At 40.5% G+C, this 12,500-nt stretch overlaps 1 protein-coding gene across 4 annotated transcripts in view; it reads right to left on the reverse strand.

The window, feature by feature from the left end:
* Nucleotides 1-12,500, reverse strand: part of SMG6 (SMG6 nonsense mediated mRNA decay factor) — a 248,513-nt gene that overhangs the window by 79,788 nt on the left and 156,225 nt on the right. Inside the window, exon 15 of one of the 4 annotated variants that reach the window (XM_085879011.1) lies at nt 10,800-11,843. The exons of the other annotated variants lie outside the window; for them this stretch is intronic. Within the exon in view, the coding sequence (XP_085735137.1) occupies nt 11,787-11,843 (57 nt within the window). The 3' untranslated portion in view covers nt 10,800-11,786. Of the gene's footprint in view, nt 1-10,799; nt 11,844-12,500 lie in introns of those variants that run through there. 4 annotated transcript variants of the gene reach the window in all.

A 12,500-nucleotide genomic window follows, 5' to 3' on the forward strand; every position in this document is an offset into this window, starting at 1 on the left:
ACTCTGTGCCAGAATGGAATAGGGGCAGTTCATAAAGTACGTACGCTCTACTTCCGGGTTTCAAAACCACCAACCCCCCTCTGTATGCAGGCAAGCGACCACCCACCCACCCCCCTCATACATCGCCAATCGCTTGCAAAGCCAGCAGTTCCTTATGAACCGATGTTTGTAAGCCATGACGATGCAGTCCCTAGCGGTGTAATTTACCTATTTCTTTTAATATCACAGCACGTCATTTATGAAAATAAAAGTACAAATTGACATTCAAAACAATGTTAATGTCATAAATGAAAGTAAGTGTGCATATAAACTTGTGTTCCATTGTTTTAGTTAAATCTGACAAAAGCTTCAAATGTAATATTTGTCTCGGAGAGTTCCGGTTCTTAATTTTTTAATATTTTTCTTTTTGTATGTACGTACTTCATGAACGGCCCATACAGGGAATCAGAACAAAGTTTGAAGGGCTATAAAATTGGAAATAGAGGAAATTTCAAAAAAATGGCTCGAGTTGTTCTAGATAATAGTCCGTAGTATCTGAATCACAAATAACATTCGATCTCTCTTGATAAATGAGGGAGGAGATACGATTTGAAATCGACGATTTTCGCAACTTTGACTGCCTCGTGACGTTGACCTCGACATTGGACGACCTTGAAAGTTATATCGTTGTGCATGTCTCATTAACCTCTATCCATTCCACTATTGGTTATTTGTCTCCACTCGGTTTGATTGTGGACGGACGGACGGACGTACGTACGTACGGACAGACGGACGGACGGACAGACTTCGAGACTGGGGTTATTCGGTCATCTCTACTGAGATGATAGAGATGACCTAAAAATCATGGCTTACATACTTAAAACCTCATTGTGTATTTACATACTCATATTAAACCACATGGCATATTTACATATTTAAAACCTCATGGCTTATTCACCTACTTAAAACCTCATGGCTTATTCACATACATAAAACCTCATGACTTATTCACATACTATAAACCTCATCGCTTATTTACATACTGAAAACCTCATGGCTTATTTACATACTAAAAACTCATGGCTTATTTACAGACTTAAAACTCATGGCTTATTTACATACTTAAAACCTCATCGTTTATTTACATACTAAAAAATCATGGCTTATTTACATACTTAAAACTCATGGCTTACATACTTAAAACCTCATCGTGTATTTACATAATCATATTAAACCTCATGGCTTATTTACATCTTTAAAACCTCATGGCTTATTTGCATACATAAAACCTCATGGCTTATTTACATACTTTAAACTCATGGCCTATTCACATACTTAAAACCTCATGACTGATTCACATGCTTAAAACCTCATGGCTTATTTACATATTTAAAACCTCATCGCTTATTTACATACGTCAAACCTCATCGCTTATTAACCTACTTAAACCTCATGGCTTATTTGCATACATAAAACCTCATGGCTTATTTACATACTTTAAACTCATGGCCTATTCACATACTTAAAACCTCATGGCTTATTTACATAGTTAAAACCTCATGGCCCTATTTAAATACTTAAAACCACATGGCTTATTAACATATTTAAAACATCATGGCTTATTTACATACTTAAAACCTTATGGCTTATTTACATACTTAAAACCTCATGGCCCTATATAAATACTTAAAACCACATGGCTTATTAACATATTTAAAACCTCATGGCTTATTTACATACTTAAAACCTCATGGCTTATTTACATACTTAAAACCTCTTGGCTTATATAAATACTTAAACTCATGGCTTATTCACATACTTAAAAACCTCATGGCTTATTTACATACTTAAAACCTCATCGCTTATTTAAATGCTTAAAACCTCATCGCTTATTTATATACTTAAAACCTCATTGCTTATTTAAATACTTAAAACCTCATGGCTTATAAAACCATCTCCTCATAGCTTCAGGAGGACTTGCTGCCCCTTCACCCCACAAGGGGGTTTACAGCAATCCTCTTGAGCCCTACCTAAGTGTCCCTTATTGTTTTCACGATGGCTGGTCACTCTGATAGAAAGTTCAATTCAAAATGTATTTTAAAAAATGATTAAATCCACGAGGTGTAAACATAAAAGCACAGTCATAAAAACACTCCTTGGTTCTTGGAAACAAAAATGCAGAGAGTTTCAAATTTCTATTCTGAGTATGTGCAGGTTTAAAAATATGCAATGGATTAATCAAGGGCCCCCAAGGCTCACAAGCCATTGTGATTAGTACACTGGTGGATAAAATTCAGATCCATTTTTCTTACCGAGCATTCCTTTTCAGAACTCTCCGTTACTTCACATCACAGCTTCCATTTCAATACGCAGCCCAGCAAATTCCCATTTGCATCCATAGAAACTCCACCCCAACAGCAAAGAAAAATCATTGTGATGCAACAAGATATAGGATGAAAATTTAGATTGCAGTGGAGATTGTGCCTTGACCAAGGAGAAACTATTACTCCACTTTTTTTTGTCGAATGGTTTGCATAATGTGGATGGAACTCACCTTCATATCGTGAACATTTTAGTGGTCATCCCATTTTGCTTTATTCACATTTAGGAATCAACCACAATGTGCAGATTATTGCCAAATGTCAACCATACAGGTGGGGCAGGCAGGTTAGCTCCTCTCTAAAGGACATTGATGAGCCAGCTGGATTTTCATGGACAATGCAATAGTGACATGCTAATTCTCCGGGAACTGGCTCTGTTTCCAGAAGCTTAGAATCCAAGTTCTTAGTACTGCTGCCTTCAGTTGAATTAGAGCTCACAACCTCTAGAATGCCAGTTCAGTATCATCACGGTACCCACATGTCCACCATTGTTTACAGTGTAAAATAAATAAAGGGTCATTATTGAAACCATCAAAAATCAAGAGGTCCACAAGCTTGTGATCGAGTCAAGCTGAAACTTGGTACTCAAGTATGAATACCAAATTCAAGAGGGGCTGCGATGTAAATGCAACAATTCAAATGTAATGCTTTAAACAAACCAGGAAGCCGCTATGCAAATGTAATGTTTGAAACAAAGGGAGAATGGTGCCCTGCAAGCCGTCGTCTTCAAATGCAATTTTTGGTATTTTGACATGCAAAGCACCCAATAAATCAAGCTAGGTCAACCTGGATATAATTGACAGGACTTGCAGAGGCAGCGATTTTCTACGATCATGGAAAACGGATGGAATTCACGGAATCAGTGACTTGAAACAGAAAACTGAATCTGACGTGGAAAAAGTGGAATGCAGTAACTTACAGAAAACAAGAAATCAACATTAGGTCAAATTACAGATGAAGTACTCACCATGTTGTCTGATTTTGTGTGTGCGATTCGCAATAAACTTAATTCCCACAGTGCCATGAAGAAAAGTCGTTTAAAAAAAAATTACACTACAATTTGATTTTCAAGGAAGACCGTCTATGCCACCTATACCAGAAGCGCGAGCACAGCCAATGCTGCACCTGCATCAAATTGCAGCTGCTTTGGACAAGGTTCATTGTGAATCTCAATCTCGATTGCTGGCACCAAATACTGAATAAAATTCCCATCGAGCAATCTTTGGAGAGCCCGTCAAAATGAAATTTTATTTTGAAAGTCGCCACACTTTGTTTAAAATATTCCATAAAGAAAACACGACTGTCGGGTAAAAACAAAATGTCGGTCATCACATGTGAATGCATGCACGCACACACACACACAGAAAAAAAAAGAGACAGAGAGAGAGACAGAGAGAGAGAGAGAGAGAGAGAGAGAGAGAGAGAGAGAGAAAGAGAGAAAGAGAGAGGGCGAGAGAGAGAGAGAGAGAGAGAGAGAGAGAGAGAGACAGAGACAGAGACAGAGACAGAGACAGAGACAGAGACAGAGACAGAGACAGAGACAGAGACAGAGACAGAGACAGAGACAGAGACAGAGACAAAGACAGAGACAGAGAGAGAGAGAGAGAGAGAGAGAGAGAGAGAGAGAGAGAGAGAGAGAGAGAGAGAGAGAGAGAGAGAGAGAGAGAGAGAGAGAAATCATACGGTGAAAAATTGTCAAAATACAGAAGAAATTGCCAAAAAATTATATAATAATGAATTATTTTTTTAAAACCCTGCCGTGTTTATGTCAATGTACATCCTTCCACATCTGTGTACTTCCATTGTACGTGAAGATATTATGGACATCTTAATAAAGATCAAATTCGTTTAAAATGCTACGTCCCATGTATCTGGTTTACACGTCCCCCCCCTCCCAACCTGGCATTTACAATTTAATTTTCATTTTATTATTCCCCACATTTGTATCACCCCGATGGCAAAATAAAACGCTCAGGGACACCGTGGAGGATTGTAGGAACAGAGAACTGATGAAAATTGTACTTTTTGCCAGTAAAAGTGTGCAATTATATACATGCTTCTTTTTACATTGATAACACAAAAGGGAATTTATTTTTTGAAGTGGAATTTAGGGGGTTTTTTTGTTTTGTTTTTAAGCCACAGAAAAAGCACGAAAAATGCACTTTTTTGAAACGGAACAATCACTGCGCCTCGAGACTTGCTAATGGAGACAAAGCATTTAATACTTTAACTTTGTAACTTAGCGATCTCCAAAACACATCACCGCCATTTTGGATGGTCTGCATCTTAAATAAAAAAACAACATTTTTACAAACTTATTACTGCCGAGAAACACATCAGATTATTTTCGAGTTATTAAATAAAATGGTATACCAAGTGTGGGGGAAAAAATAACAAATCGTCTGAGGAAAGACACAACCAGCTCTGTGAATAGTGGCAAGCGTTCGTGGCTTCATGACAACCTGGAAAAAGTTTTTATTTTCACCTTGGAGAAGAAAATTCCCAGTGAACAAAGACAATTAGAAATGCACACACGTGGCCACTGATGGCATCATATTCCTCAACAAAGCTGGCCATTCATCAGAGGAAGGTTGATCGGGCGCTCCCCACGGAATACCATTTAATCGGAGATTTGCTGCAGACAAGCAATTAAGTGAGATTCGAATTGTAATCAATGGGCAAAGCCATTAGCAATAAGATGCTTTTCTAAGAGCGGCCAAAACCATTTCCAACACATCGGGTTTCTAATAGATACAAACAAATTTGAAAAGCAAACAAGATATGCAAATGCAACCTTTTCCATCAGTCTTCAGAATTAGTTTACAGTAACCATTATCAACAGGGTTTTAAAATCACAATGAAACTAATAAAAGCTGTTCCTTCATTATGGAGCAATTTTTTTTTATTTTCAAGGCCAGAAGGCTTTGACACCAACACTCCCCACCCTGACACAAATTTTCCACCGAAGGCTCCAACATTCCATTATCGCCGCTCGGTAAAAGTGTGTCCGTGGCAAGGCCGCGTTGCTCCAGTCATAATTGCCCTCGCTTCGCCGTATGCCTTTGTCTCCTACCCCGTCGTCTGCCTCACCAACGGGACATCGGTACAATGTGCTCATTTACATTCCACATCTGGCACAAACACAGCCTTGGCCCTCAACAACCAGAATTTTATCCCGAAGTTGTTTCCCTCCTCCCCCCATTTTTGTTGCTCTATTCCAGCAAATGCGACATTCTGGCAACGAGGCTGATTGCGCAGATAGTGCACAGAGACCACACACAATGGTATCTCGTGTTCTGACATTTTATTAAAAAATTTTTTTTAATGTAAACCCTTTTCTCCTTCCATTCTTCCCAGGAAGTGCTGATTTGACCAAATTGCTCAGCAGAAGCGGTTCACTTTAAGATGCAGGTTCAAATATGGTCGCTCCATCCACTGTGTGGGTTTGCTTTCTGTCCATTGACTTCCCTACCATGCAGTTCAAACAGCAAATTTGGGACATTCATTTTTCTTCTTCACCAAGCACCATTGATAAGTGCCAATGCAAAATTTAAACTCAGAATCTTCTTAAACCTCAATGTGTGGCTATTTGTTAGAGATAACCAGACACGATTTATCTTCCACAGTGGAAGCAATTCAGTCATGGGAAGGAATATGTAGGAAAGTAGAATCAGGTGGTTAACATCAATTTAGGTTTAGCTGTGTATGAGCATCATAAATAGTCCTATACCCTTGGTATAGATGCACTATTTGTTAATAAATGACAAAAATTCACTTTTGGTAGACATCCGGTGGGGATTTGGGGATGGGGGGAGTGGGGGGGGGCGGGGAGAGGGAAATAGAAATAAAATTATTGTACATGTGCACACATGCAAAGATAATGAAAATAAAAACCAACGTTTAGAACAAAAGTATCCTAAATGGGCCTAGCTACTAATGTAATGGTATATATGGGATGCAACAACAACAAAAAAAAAAATCATAAATAAAATCAAGAACCAGGCCCTTGAACACTTTCAAGCAATTTCAAGCGTAAAAGCAGGAATCCACTAAATGGTGCATGTCTGACACATCTATATCTGATTTAGCATCAGGCAAGCAGGCCTGGATAGTTTAGCAATTAAAGCACTGTAATGCGATTTATTAGAAGCACGTCTGTGAGTCTCCAGCATTAAAAAAGTAAACCACTCATTTTTAAAAGTGAGTAGTACAAAAATAAAATATATTCAAAATTCAATGGCAATGTGGCATTACATCAACACAGGCCTTCCATACCAAACTTGAACTACCACTCTATCCTTTTAAGGGTTGCTGGCAAGATTTAATTATTTGTTAAACAAACAAAAAAAACAACTTGTAATGAATGAAAGGTCAAATGGTCAAATGAAGGTCGAATGAAAATTGCAAACAAAATAATCCACAAATTAGTCAAATGGCAGTTTACAGTACCAACACAGCACGGCAGGTAAAACTCGAACACAACAAATATGTGTTCCTCAAGCATCAACAGCCATAAAGTTAAAAAGCTAAAAATGTCAGAAATAAAAATATATAATGAAATAAATAAATAAATAAAGAACATTCCAAATGTTACTGATAATTTCTAGCTTTTCCCTCTCCATAGCTGTGACCACATGAAACCAAGCAGCACCATCGGCGATGCCAAAGTAAATAAACAAACGACACCTTACAAGTGTGTGAGGGGAGGGGGGCAGGAGGGGGGGTGGAGGGGTGAAGAAAATAATAGATGGATATATTTGTAGCGTTTGCTAGCGAAGGGTCAGTACCGTGTAAAGCAGCAGACTCCCCAGGCATTCTACAGCTACCAATTATCCAATTAACAAACATGTGGCCTAATTGGTAATGTGCATTGTTATAAGGCAAATTATAACAAGCCCCCTCCCCCCCGTCACTCAGCTTTAATTAACCACTCCATTATGTGTTTGCTCGGTCAATTGAGCCTCTGACATTGGTGATGTGAAAAGGACAATTGAATCACAGTAAGCAGGTAGTGTCCTTCCAGTGCATGCCAGTTAAGAAATACAGGTTTCCGAGGCAGTTGATGAATGCACAAAGGATTTGGTGCCTTGGTCAAGAATAGGATCAAAATCGCCAAACTCATTGCTTGGGATGCTGTGACAGGATTTCCCAAAATATGCTTAATGATGCATACTGAAAGGACGATGCTTGTAAGGCCTTAACTGGTTAAAAAAAGTGTGTGGGGGTGGGGGGGAACCTTTTGGATAAACCCGATTTCACGAATCACATCCTTGCTAAACCTATTTAAAAGTTGGTCAAATACAATAATTACAGCAAAGGTTGTTTGATGAAGCAAATGCTAAAACTACTCGTTAAGAAAGGGCAGAGCAATCGACTGTACAGCCACTTGTTTTTGGTTCCAAACACTCTGGGATGGGGAAAAAAAAATACCATAAGAGTTGTTTACAGTAAAGCTGCCTCACACTTGTGCCGCTACCCTCCAACTCGAGGCTCGGCTCAAAAGTGCGTTCTTGCACTCCGTGGATCGATGAATATGGGCACTATCGACCCCGAGAGCATTAAATTATTTACAAGCAGGTTGAGCACCACTTTCACCATCCATGCTATACCGAACGATGCGTTCTACAAATACATACACTCCGCTTTACAAACAGAACTCATTCGCTCATTCAGGTGAGCAAAAAAGGCTGCGGCAATGCCGTACTTTTGGGTTTAAAAGGCAAAAACCACAAGAATATCCGAACATTGCCTTGACTATCATATGACATTTTCATTCGGTCATCGGTTCAAATGAGTAAATAAATCACTGTGTGTGCCTCGTGATTCTGCAAAGCCAAAAGTTCAAGGTTACATCATCAAAAATGGCTCACTCAACAGCAAGCTCCACCAAAAGAAAGGGATTTAGACCTTGGTACTAATTTACAGGCAAACCTCAAACTAAAATACGCAATTTGGTGTGTGTGTGTGTGTGTGTGTGTGTGTGTGTGTGTGTGTGTGTGTGTGTGTGTGTGTGTGTGTGTGTGTGTGTGTGTGTGTGTGTGTGTGTGTTTTGGCCGCAATATTTTTGGTCATTACTTATCCAATCTCGACCAAACTTGACAGGACGACGAAGGGCACAAGATGGAGGATGGAGGCTGGCGGGACTTCATTTGCCCCCATCCCCAAGGGTGTTTTCTGCCTTGGCCAAAATCCATGTTAAAGTGTATATCCGTGTTAAAATGGCTAATCCTGACGTTTTTACAAGGCCGCTAATAATAACAAAAGTGACTCGGTTGAGCGCATACCTAACCTCCACCCAGATCCAGATCTTCACAAAAATCTAATCAGTTCGTCCTTGTCACACACCCAACCTGCCCACCAAATTTCATCCGAATCAGTCGACAACTTTTTGAGCTATCCTGCACACAAACCAACAAACGGTGAAAACATAACCTCCATCCACCTTTGGTGGGAGGAGGTAATAACACCAATGATTATAGCATAATATTAATGTTATTACAAAACAATATTAATACCAATATTGTCACAGAACCGGGTTTTGGGCATAATTCAACAAGCAGGGGATATATTTACAAGAGAGGGTCGTGGGGAGCATACAATGAGTTTCAAAGCAAACAAAAATGTACGAGATTTTGATTAAGCACAGGGACGGAGAACAGAAGTATCGCGATCTATCGAGCTTATACACTTTACTTATCTAAACACATCACACGGGCACCCATCAGACTCATTCACGGAAGGGTAGCTAAGCAAGAAAAAAAATATATGAGAAAAATTACCCCCGTGTGGGGGTGATGGTCATCTCTATAATGTTTTTGATCGATATAATCGATGAACCGTTGCCAGATATCTCCTAAAATGACAGACGAGATAGGTTTTGAAAATGACGACTTTCACAACTTTCGTGACCTTGTGACCTTGACCCTGACCTCGAATCCAGGAAAAAATATGCCGTTGGGTATCACTCATCGACCTCTACCCACATACCAAATTTCATCAAGATCGGAAGTAAAAAGTTTTCTTTGTACCGGGAGGTGTTTTTGACCATCTTCCAGGTTACGTGGCGGCCAAACGGGACGGAAATTCAAAAATCTGTCCGGTTAGATACAAGATAACATTTTTTACTATCATAATCAATAAACAGTTGCCGAATATCTTGAAGAATGGCAGACTAGATAGGTTTTGAAAATGGCGATTTTTATAACTTACGTGGTCTCGTGACCTTGACCCTGACCTTGAACCCAGACAAAAGTTATATCGTTGTGCAACACTCATCGACCTCTACCCACATACTACGTTTCATCAAGATCGGAGAGAAAAATTGTTGAAGTACAGACGGACGGACATCTAGTCCGGCTTTATTAGGTCATATCGGTAGAGATGACCTAAAAAGGTGAGTTAGTCAAACCGTGCACGGCCCAACGGGACCGTGCTCTCCCATGCTGAGGGAAAAGGCAAGGGGGAACTGGTACAGGGATAGCGGGGTGTCGGTGTGGCCAAATTATGATGCTGCACTCCGCTGAGTCCCGTGTCGTTCCACCTCGAGACCAGCCCTAAAAGCAGCCTCCAAAGCATACACAAGCACGATTGCCCAGGTAGCATTATTGAAACCGGGGAGAGATTTCCACGGAGCGTGAGGAGAGCCGAGAGTGAGAGCTGATAATGGGAGCCGAGAGAGTTTGAAGCCACCAGCGGAATATGTATATGCCCCCAAGCAGGCAGAGTCCATGTCCCAGCGGGCGCGGCCATGACGCACTAAGGCCAATCCCTGTCAACCTCATTCGGAACTTGCCGGGCTCATTGGTCCCAGACCTCGGAGGAGTCACTTCCTCCACACACCCTTGTGATGTGGAGTGGAGGTGGCTGTGGAGTTTGTGGTTGAGCCAGGTGGTTAAAGTGCGGTCATTGTACTGTGGTGAATCTGGCAAACGAGCGTTGAGATGCGAGCGAGCGCAAGAATGTTTGCTCTATGAGGTAGTCTTTAAAATGAATTTGCAATCAAACTTTGTGTATGATTTTATCCAGTGTGGTGTAGTGAATGTGGTGGTTGTAACGAGAGCATGGTGCAGTGCGAGGTGGTTTGGCGGTTGAGTTTGGGCGTGCGATCTGAACCGTGTTTTGGCGCGGACATACAAATGAGGCGGCACGAATGGTGCCTCACTTCATGGTGGTCATGGCGCGTGCCATGATTGTGGTTTTAAAGTAAAAGACAGAAATATGGGGAGGAAGTGGGGGAAAAAAACCGACCTGAACCCTACACAACCCATATGATCCATAAACCCACTCAACATAAGGGAAGGACTACCTGGAACTAATGACATAACTGTCTTGGGACCGCTCTTTGTTGTGTGCAATTGCCACAGGGAGTGACGGTTTCGCAGCACCGCAACACTATCCTCGACTCCCCAAGAGGTTTTTCCTCCTTTGACAAACGTCGTATTAACATGTATAAATACTTTATTGTGGGGTTTCGTGGAGCACCCCTTCCAGAAGTAAAAATAAATTATAAACCACAAAGACGTACGATTACCTTTTTAAACAGTTGACACTGCTGTTTAACACTAAACTCAAAGGGAGGAAACCCAACGTTTTTGAGGCATCATATGCTTATCGCGTACCCACAGACAAACGGACCCGAGCCTTGATCTAAAGTAATCTATATACCCCCAGACAGGATAATAACATGACCCTTCCTGCCACTCATGTAGGGAGTGGGCGTACAAGTCTGTAAAAGTCACATAACTGCTGATACAATGGATGACCTGTGGAGGATATTATACTCAAAAATGCAACACCCTATCCGCAAAGCACTTGCTGCAAGACCTCAATTTGCTTGGACAAAGACGAGATCTGAATAGAGAGGTGTCTGCACTACGTCTGACCTATCTTGTGAGTAATTCACAAGAAAAGAGCAACAAAGCATGAAGTGCAATGGCCACCAGACAATTTCACCACAACGTTTACCACAAGGAATTCTGGGACACAGTCAGGGTCAGTTTATTTCAAAACGGTGGAAGTTCGACTTATTTTCAGGGAAAGACATCTGAACGGTGATATTTTCCAGATCGGTGATTGCCAATAACCAGCCAGATCAAAACTACAAATGTACTTTTGTTTTTTTTGGTAGCCAGAAAGGTTCCTGATGATCCTGTAAATTTGCATGGGATAATTAATATTTCACTTCATGGACGCTTGGAAAACTCTGAGCTGCAAGTCATTTCATTTCAACAACACCCACAAATCAATCAAATGTGCCATAATCTTTCCAGTGTCAGTGCTGCCAAAGCAGTCTCTTGGCAAGGGCTACGCTGGGTGGTGCACCATTTGCCTTCACAGCAGTCAGTCAGTCGGTCAGTGCAGAAATTTGAAAGTTGTTCAGTGTGCTGGCAATATCAACAACTCTTCAACAAAGACACCGTGGGGTCTTCACCATCCATTAATGACAAATGCGAGCAGACGGGTCCTCCAGCTGAATGTTTCGCCCTGCATGTGAAATACCAGGGAAGCAGTGTTTATAATGGGTCAAGATTCAAACCCAGGCAAGACATCTCAGAGGGTGTGTACATACCTCCAAGCTATCCTGCCTGCTCCAACAACCACATGTTGTTCAAATTTTGAAATGTTCAAAAAAAACACAGAACCCCAAAACGATTAGCTGCTGGATTTCCAAATGAGTAGCTTTAAGACAAATGGCAGAGCAAGTCAGAAAATGATGATTTTATTATATTTTTTTAACAAAAGGTAGCAAGTAAATAGAACAAGAACTTTCCACGAGGATTGAAAGTTATGATGGCTAAACATATGCAAGATGTTGGAGTAAATAACTAGTATGTTAAAACGCAGTGCTTTCAAAAAAACAGTGATTAAATGACACGACTTACCTGTACAAAACAACACAACAGAAACTGATAATGATCAAAATGACAAAAACAGGAAATAAAATAGCATGCATCATTAAACTGTTGTTACCCAGAGGATATAATAGGAGTTCCCTTTCAAGGAACTACGACGCAGGGGGAGGCCATTAGGACCGTCAAAGCCTGTTCTAATATTACTAACCTATGGTTGTTTGGCCACACTCAATCTTTTTAAAATAGTGAGTATCAAGCAAGGAAGCAGCATGTACCATTTTTGAAGTCT

Source organism: Eptatretus burgeri, chromosome 4 (genome assembly GCF_056783735.1).
Source record: "Eptatretus burgeri isolate ZD-2024b chromosome 4, Ebu_testis_v1, whole genome shotgun sequence".
In the NCBI taxonomy this organism is placed as follows: Eukaryota; Metazoa; Chordata; class Myxini; order Myxiniformes; family Myxinidae; genus Eptatretus; species Eptatretus burgeri.